The 16,763-nt window shown below is 34.6% G+C and overlaps 1 protein-coding gene across 1 annotated transcript in view; it reads right to left on the bottom strand.

Annotated features, from left to right (window-relative positions):
- Positions 1-258: 258 nt before the first annotated feature.
- LOC150088021 (WD repeat-containing protein 55) overlaps positions 259-16,763 on the bottom strand; it is a 66,887-nt gene continuing 50,382 nt past the window's right edge. Inside the window, exons 7-8 of the mRNA XM_090369987.1 lie at positions 10,651-10,820; positions 259-523 (exon numbers count right to left, since the gene is read on the bottom strand). Of these exons, the coding sequence (XP_090226113.1) occupies positions 259-523; positions 10,651-10,820 (435 nt within the window). The remainder of the gene's footprint in view (positions 524-10,650; positions 10,821-16,763) is intronic.

The raw sequence follows: 16,763 nt of genomic DNA, 5'->3' as shown, positions 1-16,763 counted from the left end.
AAAACATTGTTAATCGTTTAGAGAATACTAGTACAGTAAGGTAGGTACGGTGGAGATTTGTTCATTTATAAATTTAAAAAGCTTCAGACTATGGGAAATTTACAAGTTAAACAAGTTAGTGTAAAGCATCATTTTAGTTCGTAGTAAATCACTGAAGTAGGTGAAATGGCATTGAAATTTATGGTAAATGTGTAATAAAAAAAAAAAGAGAGAAAATGAATTCTTACAATTCAATTTATTTTGTACAATTCAAAAATGTTATGATTCTGCTAAATCAGAAAAAAATTCTGCAGCCTTTGCAGAAGCTAATGTTTTACTCTTTCTTTTATTCCTTCTGCTGGGTTTGGCATTAGGGTCTTCCTCTATATCTTCTAGATAAGAAACATTCCAGAATTTGATTTTTTCGTCATATGAACAACTACTTAGCAGTGAATTGTCATGAGACAAGGTCATGTTTTCAACTGGAAAATCATCATGATTACCAACAACACCAAGAAACCTGTTTGGAAGAATATGCACAGCCCTAAAGAATAATAAAAAAATAATAGTAAGAAAACAAATAAATAGCAAAACAAATCAAAATTCATTTTATATGGTTATCCATGCCCCTTATTTGGTCAAAATTGACCTTTCCTAATCCCTGCTAATTTTTCTAAAATAAAATGCCTTCAGAAAAGTAAATTTTGTTGCAAGAATATGAAATATTTTTAATTTATTGTTTTCAGAGAAAGAAGAAAAAAATTGCAGGATAGTATCACAGAACATACGAAATCAAAGCTGATACCCGAACTGTGTGGAAAAAATACCAGCACCATAATAATTACAAGGCTAGGACAAAATAGGAAAAAACTAGGGCTTTTTAGTTTTCAAAATAAGGACATTTTAAAAATTATATTTATTAGAAAAAAATTACAATACATATTTATCGTTACTGCCAATCATTTTCAGTAATGGATTATAAAATGTTTTACCACCCATTTTCAAATTATAAGTAACCAACAAAATATTATTCACAGTACTTGTTTCCATTTTATTTCTTATGTTGCTTCAATGAAAATACTACCTTTCCTAATCCCTGCTAATTTTTCTAAAATAAAATGCCTTCAGAAAAGTAAATTTTGTTGCAAGAATATGAAATATTTTTAATTTATTGTTTTCAGAGAAAGAAGAAAAAAATTGCAGGATAGTATCACAGAACATACGAAATCAAAGCTGATACCCGAACTGCAGGATAGTATCACAGGAAAATTGCAGGATAGTATCACAGAACATATGAAATCAAAGCTGATACCTGATACTGCTAATCAATGAAAATACTACGTTCCCATTGTGGACAAAAATAGAAATTGTATAATATTGGTCAGCTGACAATGAGATGTGTCTTGATTTTCTGCGTGTAAACTGGTTCAAGAATTCATGCCTTTTGATGACTTGAAAAATTGGACTCGATTGACTCAATATTTAACAAATTCATTAAATATGTCACATCTCATGAATACAATGTGTCCGACTTTTTTTTGTAGTCCTTCCGACATTTCGCTATAAGTACTGCTTAGGCAGTTGTGTAAATATTAATTCAAGCTACAAAAGTAGTCAAGGTTTGCATTGCAAAACTTAAACCTAATGTGCCAGTGCCGTAACAGAACTGGTAGAAACCAAGCGAGTGGTGTGTTCAAGAAAAAAAATGGCGGGACAGACTACCTGGGGAAAAATTTTTAATTTAAGCCATTAAAGTAATTCCAAATTTTTTTAATGCCGGATTTATGAGGAAGCAGCCCCACGTGTGCTAAAAGAACATGATTTTAAAGTGTTTCAAAGCAGCTTGGGAAGGACCCTTCAGTCTTCCCAAGCTGTGCAGAAAGAAGATACTTTGAAGATGGTTAGGTTAGTAAGCCCAGCTGTTCACTCAGACTTTTAAAGTAAAATTCCAGGAACTTTTTGAATGCACTTCATATATATATATCTTGGAATTGTGTCAAAAGACATTTAAGTTTAAAAATTAAATGGCGTAAGTATTGTAAATATTGGCTCCAGCATTAATGCTATTGTCTGTGGACAATTAAGACATTACACGTGTATGGGTTGTATATGTACTTAACTTATTTATACATTTTTGTTTTTAAATTGTGGTACTACTTGGGAGCATCAGGTTTGTAGTGACCCCAACCAAATCCGCTAGTTATATTTTTAAACCATAGCCCTGGTATGGATAGCCTTATATATAAAAAATATAAGATACATATAAAAAGAACAAAATTAAGGAGAATTAACATTCTTCCTCATAGTTATATCTCTGCTACTCCTCAGAGGCTTTGAAAAAACATATAGCCGTGCTAGAGGAATGTATTATACATTGCCGTTTCTGTAATCTCTATACCAGTTTTGCTGGGTTAATTACTTTGAGGATAATTTGGAATTATAAGAGTAATATTATTGAATAAATGTACTTATTTTTCTATAAGCACTTAATTTTAAATAAACAGGGTGGTTTACGTATATTTCAGCAAATTGTGATAGGAGATTCAAAGCCCTATGGGTATGCAACGGATTGAAATATAGTATATCACCTCCATGTCCTGTGGTGTTCAGTCTGAAAATATTCAATTTCCTGCCAAAGTTTAGATTTTATGTGTGTGTGTGTGGTACGGTTTATTGCGCAGTCGTATCAGGTTTTGTCCGTGGCGTGATAGTTAACCTTACCATAGGCAACATCACATTCTTTGCATTCCTGAGCATCGTGGGCTGGTGTTGATTGTAATATAAAGCTTGTATTATTGTGGGAAGCAGATACAATATAATATCTAACCATGCTAAAAATGATAGAAATAAATGGTAATAATTGACACGGTGTTTATTAAAATAAAATGGGAAAGGATGGGGTGATAGTTATTAAAATTAAAATGTGTTATCCGTAGGGTGTGGACTGGCAACGCTTTTCTAAGGCATGACAGCCCTGTATGTGCCCTTGGGGATAACTATTTACAAATATATACAGCCTCTTTCATTGTGAATATTAACTCTGTTTCTGTACTTGTAAATAAATCTCGATTTAGTGGAAATGCATTATACCTGTGTATTTACATTCCTGGTGTTGTCCCCTCTGCTAGCGGGGAATTATGAATTTGGATATCCAGGTGTCAAGCCACACCTATGCGCAATTAACCTGGGGTTCAAAAGAGGGCCAAATTATAGCTCTAATTAGAGTTATGTTCCGTGGAAAAATTTTTTTCTACGATACTATCAGGACTAATGTGAATTGGTTGCTGTATGAGTTTAGCTTGCGTGGCTGCATCTATATGGTGTCTGATGTAATTGTCAGGTATTTTGTTTTTGATACGGGTATTTTTCAGTTTTATTAAAGCTGTTATAATGCTTTCTGGGCTATTGCATATGTGTATAATTCTGTTTGTTTGGTTTCTGATAACGTTTCCATGTATATTTTTGGCTAATTTAATTTCCCAGTTAGTTAGTTTGATAGCTGGTAAGCCGAACAGGTCTCTTTTATCGTAGTGTTTGGTGTATACAAAATAGCTTGTTATTGTGATTTGACTATCTAGGTAGGTGGCTTGTAGGTTGCTTTCTGTGTTGGTTCTTTCTATGGTCAAATCTTTGGGATAGATTTTTTTTAGCTATGTTGTCGAAATCTGCATGGCTGATGACTAGTACATCATCTATTGTAGTATGTGATGTCTTCTTTATATTTATTTTCATAAAAGTGCAAATAGAGGTTGGCTATGGAGCATGAACTACTTGAACCCATAGCCACGCCTATTTGCACATAGATGCTATTGCCCATCTGTATGTAATTATTTTTCACATTAAGGTCGATAGTCTTTCCAGTACTGTTTTTTACATCCTAGTTTATCTTGATATTCTATGTAATATTCGGATAGTACTTTTATCAAATTGTCGTGAGATATACCAGTGAACAAGTTTTTGAAGTCATATGTGTATACATTGTTGATGTGGTTATTTCTAATATATTCAATGTACTGCCTGTTATTGGAGATAAATTTTGTGTTTGTGATATTGCTAGTTATAATATTTAATTTGGATTCCATTACTTTGATAGTCGTATTGTTGTAGCTGTTTCTGCATGTGGTGATGAACCTTTTCCCTGTAGGATCTTTGTGAAATTTGGGAATCCAGTAAATGTATGGATATAGGGTGTTGTCCATTTTTAATTTAATTTTCTTGTGTATTGCTATTAGTTTTTTAGTGATTATGTTTGGGGTGTCTATACAGAATCTCTTACAAATGATGCTGAAGTTATTATTAGCTTTGTCTATATTGGTGATAATGAACTTGTTTTGTAGGTTTTTGATTTTTTGCTTAATACTTTTTAAATTTTATATCTTGTGGTCATATTGGTGTGTCATTGATGTCTCTGAATCTAGTTAAGATGTTTTGTGGTAATATTAATCCATCTTTGAAATGCTTCCACTGGGGTGTTTTATTTGTATGCTGTTTTGTATGCAAATTGTAATAGATCCATATTGATAGAGTTGTGTATATTTTTTAAGAAAATTTTGGAGTTGGGTCTGAATTTTGTTCCTTTGCTCATTACTTCTTGTAGGGTATTGTCTTCTATAATTTTAAGGTCGCCGGTTAGTATGTGGATCTATATAATTTTTGTATTTTTCTTCATGACAGAAACAGGACTGATCTGTTATGCCCATGTTGGCTATTGTGTTTTTGTAGTTATAGTCATATCTATGTCTGATTTCAATATTGATATTATTTATTGGAAGATAGGTTTTAGTTTTCTGCATGATATTTCTGAGATTAACGTAGTCATAGACCCAATTCAGAAATTTTATTATGCAATACTCTTTGTTTGTATTTTCAGAGTATACTAACCCTATTCTGAATTTAATGATATCTTCTAATGCGTGTTTAAGATGCATATTTTTGACAGAAATCTTATAGTATATCTTGTTTACGGCTTTTAGCTTACTATGTTTTAGTGCAAACAGGGTGTTATGTATGGTTTTTATGTTAATGGGATCTATATCCCATTCCGTGAGGAGTTTTTCGAAATTGTTAATGTCTTGTCCTATTATAGCTACTATAATCTTGCTTAATTTTATATTTTCTCAATCCGTTACTGTGTATGTTTTTTGTTAATTTAAAAATTGCATATGTGCATTGTTTATAACTGGAGTAGGTGAAATTCCTACCATTGAACCTATTGTTCAACCCATAAGGGTAGAGGGATTTGTATTGAAGAATGAAAAGATCTTCTAGTAGTTCCTTTTTTTTTTGGTGTTTTCCATGATGGCTAGTATGGCTATGGTGATATTAGTAAAGTTGGGTTTTTGGAAGTGTCTTAGCTCTTTTTCATTGGTGTATTTGTCTGTATCTGTGTTATTTCTGTCTTTGGGTGGATTTTCCCCATATTTCTTTATTTGAGATCGGTGCAGATTTAGTCTTATATGTAGTTCAGTGCTGGTTTGTCCTATATACTGGATGCCGCATTCTTTACATGTTATCAGGCATATTACTCCTTTTGTGTGGCAAAAAATTGGTGAATTTTCTGTGTTATAGCTGTGCTGGCTATGCCTGTATGGGCACGTTTTACATAATTTACTGTTACATTTATTAAATTTTAGTAGACTTTGCTGGTGTAGAGTATCTATATAGTCTTCATCATATGGGATGCTCTTGTGTGTTATGTTTCGTTGGCATTTCAGTGTATTCACATGAGATGTGGTGGCACTGTATGCCATGTGACTGTTTTCAGGAAGATTCGGGTCCTGCGAGGTCATGTCTAAGCCCGGGGTGCAATTTATGCTGTGTTACCCGTACAGCATTTTTCTCTGTTTCATTGTAGTATTCATGGTGCTAAATTATTTATACACAATATTAGCTATGGTTCGTACTGTTGCCTAATACTTCCGTAGTATGATGTATTATTTATTTTTTATTTACTAATTTATAATTACTATTTTATACTGTTGTCCCTGTAGCTGATAAGCAATCCAGGGTACTGTCAATGTCAATAATATTGAAATTGTGTCAAAAGACATTTAGGTTTAAATATTAAATGGCGTAAGTATTGTAAATATTGGCTCCAGCGTTAATGCTATTGTCTGTGGACAATTAGACATTAACGCTAACAAACCCGCTAGTTATATGTATGGATAGCCTTACATATAAAATATGAGATACATATAAAAAATATAAGATACATATAAAAACAACAAAATTAATGAAATTTTAAAGAAAGAAACATTATCAGAAACCAAACAAACAGAATTATACACATATGCAATAGCGCAGAAAGCATTATAACAGCTTTAATAAAACTGAAAAATACCCTTATCAAAAACAAAATACCTGACAATTACATCAGACACCATATAGATGCAGCCGCACAAGCTAAACTCATACAGCAACCAACTGACATTAGTCCTGATAGTATCGTAGAAAAAATTTTTTCCATGGAACATAACTCTAATTAGAGCTATAATTTGGCCCTCTTTTGAACCCCAGGTTAATTGCGCATAGGTGTGGCTCGACACCTATCTGCACGGTACCTAGATATCCAAATTCATAATTCCCCACTAACAGAGTTATTAACACCAGGAATGTAAATACACAGGTCTACATCACCATACAAGTATAATGCATTTCCACTAAATCGAGATTTATTTACAAGTACGGAAACACAGAGTTAATATTCACAATGAAAGAGGCTGTATTACAGTAAACCCCCACTATTTGGGGGTTACGTTCCTGAGAAATGTTGCGAATACCAAGTTATGGCTCCCATAGTAATAAAGGGGTTCCATTCCAAAGTATGAAATATATAAGAAAAACTAGTCTAAAATTTTGTCTGTGTATGTATTATATGTACCTTCATAATATGACTATGTACATAGACAGTACATAGTGAAATGCAAGCATATGGCATTGAAATGAAAATAAACAATTTAATATTAAATGTAATATTTATTAGAAATTTCAAACAAATCTTTCAAACCAGCACCTTTGCTAGCAAAAAAACTTATCCCGCCAGTGCTTATTGTTTGTTATTTGGTTTTTAGGAGCTTTAGCAACTAAGGCCATATTGCTCCGGGGATATGCGGTGGTCATTCCCTGACCTTTCCACATCCTACGTATTTGGTGGTCACAGGCTCGAACCCCGGTCTAATCAAGAAGAGTGCACTACGCACTGCTGCTCCTTCCCACCTGGCTACGGAGGTGCCCCTTTTCTTAATTTTGCTTTTAATTTACATTATATATATAGTAAATCTATATAATATTGGTGTAAACACACCATAGACAACTCAAACAAAAAACTACATTAGTTTGAAGGGCATCATTTTATCTGTATCTCATATTGTGCTCTTCCTTCACGAATTGCCATTGTGGTATTGCAATACATAGCAACTCATTGTGAAGGAAGAGCACAATAGGAGATACAGATAAAATGATGTCCTTCAAACTACTAGTGTAGTTTTTTGTTTAAGAGTTGTCTATGGTGTGTTTACACCAATATTATATAGACTATTATACTCTTAAAGATATGATATGCCTTGTTGCATTTAATTTTACCTAAATATTATCATGTACACCTTCTGGCATCTCTCATATTGTGGGATTATTTTCATAACTGGATTGTCATGTCTGCAATACCAGGGTTCCTGTGCCCACTGAGAATAAGTAACAGTAGTCTTCTCTTTTAGTGAAGCGTTACTTATTCGAGGTATTGCAATATGTGGCAACTTGTTGAGAAGGAAGAGCACAAATATGAGATACAGATAAAATGGTGCCCTTCAAACTACTAACGTAGTTTTTTGTTTAAAAGTTGTCTATGGTGTGTTTACACCAATATTATATAGATTATTGTACTCTTAAAGATATGATCCCTTGTTGCATTTAATTTTAATTAAATATTCCAAGCATTTCACATCAGAATGGATCCTTCATCAATGAAGGATCCATTATGATCTGAAATCACAATGAAAAAACCATAATACATTGTACATAATATGTTTGGAATATCATAATGTACAATTATTAATTAATTAAAGTGTCTAAATTATGTTTACACATAACGTAGTGCATGTCATTATCAAATTAGTTAGCTGTTTCTGCATTTATTAGCATGTCCTTTAACTTTCTCATTTTGAACTGTAGGTTTCTTTAAATATATCCACATTAACAAGCCATAATCACTGGTCTCCAGCAATTTTTTATTTGAAGATTCTTAATAGCTGATGAATCCTTACTGATAAATAGATGAAAAATATTGTTTTCCTTTATGGCATCACTAACGTGCTGCTATAGGAAGCGGCCATCCAGCAAATCCAGAATGCCCTGTGACTACCCCACATATTCCGGTCAATAATTCCACAATTAGGCATTCTAATTTGCTGGCTTAAAAGGAAGATCACTATATTCATCACATTCATCTGGTCTATACACACTCCCATCATCTTTGTTCTCTCAATTCTTATATTACACCATATTGATTCAATACAGTTATTTACTGGTTTTGTATCTATATGTTTGGCATTTAAAAACATAACTTTGTCCTTGTACACATTGTATTTACCATATTCAAATTCTGCATCCAGTATATCAGAACTGACACCACTTCTGATAATTTTTATTGTCTGTATTTGTTGACTTAACCAGTATTTTGAATTTATAAAATTTATTAACTATATACACACATATAAGAGGTGTCTTTTTATGTTCATTGTAACTTTAATACATCCCATGTAGTTGCTTGTTAGAAGGGACATTCCACTTAGAATATTCCTGAAGATGGTACTTCCTTGGAATACTTCCAGAGAAGTAGAAATATTCCAGAGAATATGAGTAGTAAGGAAATTTTTTATTCAAGTGTATCCCATCCTTAGAAAAATTTTATCATCCAGCAAGAAAGAAAGAATTTGATAAAGTATATTTTCCAAAGTTCTTCCTCAAATCCCACCAATAATATAGTTATTTCTTTAGAAATAATGCATTTTAAAGTTCTCTTCCGTGTCTTCTCCAGTTAACTTGCAGAAGTTCCTATTATTTGTTTCTTTAGGATGTGCTCATACAGATGATTCTGGACAAACTTCAAGGAAATTGTTCTCAGATGGAATGTAATCACTATTTTTTTTCAGTGTTTTTTTGTTATTCTTATTCCTTTTTATAACTGTTTTACAATTATAATTTATTTAGTAATAATACAATATTAAGCCAAATACCAGTACAGTAATACCCCGAAGTTACGCGATAGGTGGGTCCGACGAAAATCGCGTAAGTCGAATTCGCGTAAGTCGGGGTACAACTTTGCATATAAATACATATAAATTTTGCTTAATTGGGACCAAGGACTAACAAAAACACTAGTTTAGAAGAAAAATATTAATAAAATTGCAGTTCTTTATACATATTAATACAAAATATGTATTAAAAAAAAACAAATGACTTACGTAAAAAAGTTATTTCGATGTCGATGGCTTCATAAAATCTAACAAATTCGTCTGACGACACAGCGCGTTCTTTTTTTCACGCAGAATTTCTTCGTAGCAAGCTAATAATTTTTTTATTCCTTGCTTTGTAGCTATAACGCGTTCTTCATTGGAGTCTATGTTTTCTAAAATTTTTAAGCCCTTTACAATTGAGATCTTTTCAATTTTCAACCTGTCAAGTTTGCAATTGGCATGTGCTTTTCGCCGTTGCTTCATTTAGGCCTGTAGCACGTGCAATATCACATGGTCTTTCATTTCGCTCAAAGCGTTTCACAATTTCATATTTTTTCTCTATCGACAGAGGTGGACTGGCCATAAGCCTTACCGGGGAAACCCCGGTGGGCCAGTGTGATTTTGGCCATAAACCATAGTATGAGGCCACTATAAATATTCCTGGGTAAGAATTTTTGACCCAGTCCGCCTCTGTTTATCGATAATTGCTTTTCTTTTTCTCTCTGAATCTGCAGTGTCTTCACCGGGACGCTTCCTTTTCACACCTTTTAATTAAGTATTTTACTATTTTTAGGGAATAAAGCACAATTACAAAATGAGGAGGCACGCTTGATAGGCATAAACAAAGCTGCGCGCATGTAGCAACTGAATAAACAACACCATAAAGGCAGAGATACGCTATTAACACCTCACATTTCTAGGGGTTACTACCATAAAATAATAAAAATCCAGTTGCGTTTCTGCTAGTGAAATCTGTTATAAACTGGTAGTAAACTCGATCTAATTGCATTTGCAATTATACCGATAGCTGGAATTGTGTTGGTTTTTACGTTATTATGGTGAAATGTGTTTCCCCTTCACTGATATAAAAAATATAAAAGCAACAAAGTTAAATTTTGTTCATCTTTCGCTCTCATTCTCCGCCGCGCACCGTATATCGATAACATATGAAAAACGACCTTGAAGATAGTGGGCGGCAGCGTTGCCAAACGAAAAAAAATCAAGAACCGCGTAACTCCGAGTTCGCGTAAGTTGGGGTAGCGTAAGTCGGGGTATTACTGTATTGTAATGAGATTATCTCATTGTAATATTCCATCTCCTAAATCTGAACTATAGTGAAATTCTCCATGAAATTCATATTTTATGAATTTCATGGAGCTAGCTCCACTATTTCAAACAGCTAGCTCCACCTTTACACTTCACTTAAGAAAAAGTTTCATACCTGATAAGTCCATCTACTGATCCAGTACAAATTATGTTATTATTGACTGCCACAATGCTATCAATGGAGTCAGGATGTCCAGGAAAACGATCACTAATATTGCCCCATTCTCCCCAGTTAAAGATATTCAGGGCACCTTCTCCACTTCCCACTACTACTTTGCTACCATTCTATAAAAGAACATTATCATAAAAAAAATAAATAAAAAAATTAAACAATATATTATAAAATTCAACATGTGCAATTTTACTGTGTAAAATAATGGGTGTCTATAAATGATCTTTACAGTTTCAATCTTTTATGCATCAAAGCACATTTAAGTCATTCTGTTAAGAACCAGGAGCCAAAGTTAAGATACAGCTATGAAATAGAAAACATCTGAAAGACTAACCATAAAAGTTTTGCAAAAAAAGTTAATAAAATTCACTGTCACACTTTTTGCAGAACAGCAGTCAATTTTTGCATGAGCCTCTCTGTCTGTGTCCCAAGCATGTCTAGTGTCATCAGCAATAAAGGGATGTAGACATAGTTTTTAACAATCTTCCATAAGAAAAATTCATGAGTGTGAAATCTGTTGATCTCAGTGCCCACACCACAGGGACTTGAAGGATAACCATTTCATTTCAGGGCCCACTTCACAGGGCCTTTGCATCCAATCCACTGATTAGGAGGTGCATCTACACCAATGAGGCAAAACATTATGACCAGCCAGTCGTTATGCAAATCAAAGCAACTGCAGGTGAACTACGCACGTGCACGGGTCACGACAAAGTATAAAAAACACCTGATACTGAGTTCTGTTAATCACTGTTACTCTTGTTCTTCAGATGGGAAAGGCAGCGGACTTAAGTGTGTTTGACAAAAGGCAAATTTTGTAATGGCCAGATGACTGGGTCAGAGCATATTCAAAATGGCATGGCAGGTGGGATCTCATGGTCAGCCATGGTTAGTACCTACCGAAAGTGGTCCGAGGAGGGGGAACCCACGAACCGCTGGCAAGGTGTTGGACAACTGCGGCTCTTCGATGCTTGAGGTGAGCAAAGGCTCTCCCAGATGGTACGTGGCAACAGAATGGCGACTGTGGTGCAACTCACCAGTAATTGGAATGCTGGTGACGGGAGTAATGTGTCACAACACACAGTACATCGAACCCTGCTGAAAATGGGGCTGCGTAGCCGCAGGCCGCTCCGAGTGCCAATGCTAACCATGATTCACTGGTGACAGCAGCTACAATGGGCACGTGAGCATCGAAACTGGACCTTGAGTGATTGGAAGAAGGTTGTCTGGTCTGATGAATCACGTTTCCTGTTTGCACCATGTGTTGTTGAGTTTAACGACACATAGGCTGTTAGGGCCATATTGAGTCTTTCTAACGGTGAATATGAAATAAATATATTTTATGATATATTCCTATCCGGTAAATAATTCTTTTTTATTAGGATCATCTCCTAGGATCTGCAATAAATTTATTGATGGCTGTGTATTAACAATTGATTTAAAGGTGTCTAAGCGGATGTTTTGAAAGTGGTGACAGTCCACTAGCAAATGGCGAATTGTACTTGACATGATGTACATTGGGGAGTGCTGTCATTAGTTAATAGATACAAGTGAGATGAGTATGCCCAATCTTAAGTCTTCCTAAAATTGTTTCTTCTCGTCTGCTTTTCTGAAAGCTGGAGAGCCACAGCTTTGGTTCTAGTTTTATTTGGTATAGTTTGTTTCCTGGATAACCTCTCCAGATTAGTGACCAGCTACTGTAACATGCTTTACAGATAATATGTTTATAATCAGTATATGGAGTTTGAAAAGTCTGCAAAAGAGTAGTATCTGGTTGTTTGGCTGCAAGATCTGCTCTTTCATTTCCTGATATTCTACAATGTCCTGGAATACAGCAGAAGGTCAGTTTGGTTTGATTCCTTACAGACAAGTAACTTAGAATGTATTTGTTTTATTACAGGGCGAGAGGAGTTGGTATTACTATTAATGGCAGAGACAGCACTGAGCGAGTCAGTGTATGCACCATGTGGACAGCTGGGTATGTGTGTGTGTCGTTTACCTGGGGAAGTGATGACGCCTGGATGCACCGTGGAACGAAAACAAGCCGGTGGCGGCAGTGTCATGCTTTGGGCAATGTTCTGCTGGGATAGCCTGGGTCCAGTTATCCATGTGCTGGCACTCTCACGTCTACCACCTACCTAAACATGATTGCTGACCATGTACACCCTTTCATGGCAACAGTCTTCCCCTCTGGTGCTGCCGTCTTTCAGCAGAATAATGTGCCATGCCACACTGCCTGGATTGTTCGAGACTGGTTCACAGAACATGAGGAAGACTTCTAGGTATTGCTCTGGCCTGCCCCAGACATCAATCCCATTGAGTATCTGTGGTATTTCAACCATGGACCTTATAGGAGTTAAAGGATCTGCTGGTTACATGTTGGTACCAGATACCACAAGACACATTTAGAAATCTTGTAGCATCCATGCCTCGCCAGGTATGAGCTGTTTTGGCTGCACATGGAGGACCAACATCAGTTGTGTAGGTGGTCATAATGTTTTGGCTCAGAGGTGTATGTATAGTCTCATTTCATTATGAAAGTGTTGTAAGGCCCTGATTTTGTCAGTACATCAGATCTGGAATGTCTTCCACATTTGGTGTACTGAAGCTAGAATATTAACCACCCCTATGTTATGTCAAGACAGACAATATCTACTATTCTTAGCTTTGTAAAGAAGAGGAGCCTAAAATTCCTTGTGACTGTCTCTTTTATGTTCATTTAACTCATGAAGAGTTTTCACATCCCCATATCTCTAAATTGTGTATTCATTTATCCAATATTGCCACATCACCACAGTTCAATTTTGGTGATGTGGTAATATTACAGTAATAAACTTCACCTTAAAAATAAATTCATAAATTTAGCATTTTAAATTCAATTTGTTTAGCTAACAGCTGTTTACACAGTGTAACATACTCAATTCTCTTATGTTTCTTAGTACAGAAGTTTTCTTCCTACAATCATGTACGCATGTGTTCATTTTGCATATTGTTATACATATGTTGTGGACATAAGGGAGTTGTTTGAATGAACAAATACAGCTATGTGTACTATATATGATTATGGAATTGGGTAAGAATACAAAATTTCTAGTTACTCATAAAAAAAATGTCACTTATAGTCATGGTTATACAATATAATATTTATTCTCATTGAAAAAATGATTTAGTTCAGAATGCAGCAAAATTCAGTGGAGGAAGGAAATTTACTTTTCACAGTTCCTTTTTATTTCTCTTTAAAAAGACCCCCCCCTTTTAGTTTATGATTGTCAATTAAAAGTTCTCAAGAAGTACTTAGTCATTACATTGGAATATTGTAAGTACCCCAGGTTAGAGGCGCCTCCGTAGCCAGGTGGGAAAGAGCAGCAGTGCTTTTTGATTAGACCTTCTTCTTGATTAGACCGAGGTTCGAGCCCGTCACCACCAAATACGGAGGATGCAGAAAGGTCAGCGAATGACCACTGCATATCCCGGAGCAATATGGCCTTAGTTGCTAATGCTCCAAAAACAAACAAACAAACCCCAGGTTAGGGTGCAGTTTTATTAGTTTCAATTAATACTTCCACGAATTCTTGATAATATCTGTCTTGAAACCTTCAGGCAGATGAGGAGACTTGTACACACTGATGATCCCTAGAGCTATGCCAGCATTAGCATTACTACTAGTAGGATTTCCCAAGCTGGACAGCTCAAAGAGAAAGTACTGACTACAAGAGATATCTTGGTCTTCCAGTTTGAGGTTTGGTTATCCTCTTAATTAAAACATCTCTAAACTTCACAATGGTGGGGGGGGGAACCAGGAATGAAGAAGGATAAATGAATTTTAAAATTTCATTTGTTAAAGATGGCACGCAATCTAAAAAGACTGGAAATGAAGACATGAAGGAAACAGCCTACAGTAAAACTTAAAAAAAAAAAAAAAAAAAAACAGAAACTAAACAAGAAAGGCACAAAAGATATACTAGACTACTTAATTTTAATGAGATTTACAACAGAGTAGAACTAAATAAACAAGTAGCTTTACCTAGTGGCATTACTACCTAATGGCAGAATTGCCACTTGTATTTTGTATTCCTTAATATAGTCTTCTATATTAAGGAATTGCATTTTGCTCAGGTGTTTTATGAATTATATTTTCATAAATCAAAATCTGTTCTGTCAATGCATTGACAATTTTGGCAGAATGCGCCAAGTAAACAATCAATTTCTGATTAGTACAAATGTTTTACGAACAGTGGTGGTGTCTAAAAGAAAAAGTACTGGCAGACCTATGAATGAAGAATATGTTGAAAACATTAAACAGTTTTTGTGGAGTGTGCTGAAATTGGTGCAAACTTTTATATTTCACATTTTACTGACAACAGCTGTTTAGCAAGTCATTCGAAGCACCTTCATCTCTGTGCATATGAGATACAGATTGCAGAAATTGAAACCCATAGGCAAAGCAGATCTTTATGGATTTCATTCAGAGTTCCTTAAAAGCATAGCTAATGATGGCATGATTATGTTTTAATCCTTTGTGGTTCAAGGACCTTTCTGTTTTGCCAATTATATAGCTTGTTTTTCCACTCTTCTGGTGTAATTATTGAGGTTCCTTCGATTATACTTTATATAAACAAGTTGACAAACTAACTGAATGTTTACATTCAATTTTTAACAATCGGCGACTAGTTTTTCTTCATTTTTAGTGTTCACTGTGTATTTACTCTCTGCCAGAAACGAAGTGTTTAGTCATGGCATCAACATCTCATTTCTGATGAAGAATCAAGACATTTCTGATGAAGAAATTGAGAAATTGTTAAATCTTTCTGATTCAGAATTTGATTTTCTTTAGTCTGATAGAGAGGATGATTTTATTATTGATTCCAACAATATACAGTGACGAAGAAACTGATAGTGATTTGTCAACCAATGCTGGTGTGGAAAACTGGAGGCCAAGCAAGGTAAATGATGTTTCAATCAAACAGTTTCCCTTTTCTGTTTCGAACTGTGGATTTTGTTGGAGTAATTCAAATTTCCAAAAACTGAACTTGAATATTTTTGGCTGATTTTTTACCAATTCTTTGTTTTAAGAAATTTTGAATGAAACAAATAACTTTGCCAATGAAACTCTTTCAAATGTTACTTCCTGATTGTTCCATTTGGTGCAACTGGGTTTCAGTTTCAATAAATCAACTAAAGGCCTTTTTTGGTGTGATTATTAATATGGGACTAAATAAAAAAACTTCTATAATGAATACTGATCTGAAGAATGGACAGATAAAAATCACATTTTACAAGAACGTTTTTTAGCAGAAAGAGATTTCTACAGATATTTTGGATGCTGCATTGATGAAATAGTGGAGAAAGTTGATTTTCTGGCTATCAGAAGTCTCAATTGTGAACTTGATGATGATGGATCCATCTTAAAAAAATAACCTTCATCACAAGCAGTTTCGAAAGAAGTTGCATGTTCAGCTAGTAGGAGAAGTATGAAATAAGGATGTCCTTTCTAGAAAAAAGCCATCAAGTTCAGATGACAAAGAAAGATTGAATGGATGCCCTCATTTTGTGATGAAACAAGAAAATTCAAATAAGAAGAAAGAGAAGTATGTAGTAAGAGAGTTTGTTAGCGGTGGAAGAAAACAAACAGTTTAGTATTATGAGACACGCTTCAGGAAACCATGAAATCTGGTTTCAGGAGCATTCACTCTTGAAACATTCACTGGGATTGCATCTTGGTGAATGTTTCAAGAAATACCACACACTAAATTCATATAAATAACAAATATTTATATTTAAAACGTCTGAAACGTGTTTTTTTTTTTTTTTTTTTCTTGTTTTACAATCACTTTTATATAATAACTCATGTAAACTCAAAAATAATGTTTGAAGAACTCATATTCAGTATTCATTTGTGCTGGACTGGAACAGGAAGACAGCAGAAATAATGTTAGAACAAAAGGTTCAAGGTGAATGCAAAGGATCAAAAGTACCTGTGAAACAAACAAGCTTTTTATATTTTAATAAAGATGGAAGGAAACTCAGATTTTCATCATGTGCAAAGATTCCAGCGG

Source organism: Mastigoproctus giganteus, chromosome 3 (genome assembly GCF_048544385.1).
Source record: "Mastigoproctus giganteus isolate SK-2022 chromosome 3, ASM4854438v1, whole genome shotgun sequence".
NCBI classification, from domain to species: domain Eukaryota; kingdom Metazoa; phylum Arthropoda; class Arachnida; order Uropygi; family Thelyphonidae; genus Mastigoproctus; species Mastigoproctus giganteus.
This window is presented reverse-complemented; position numbering and strand designations above follow the sequence as displayed.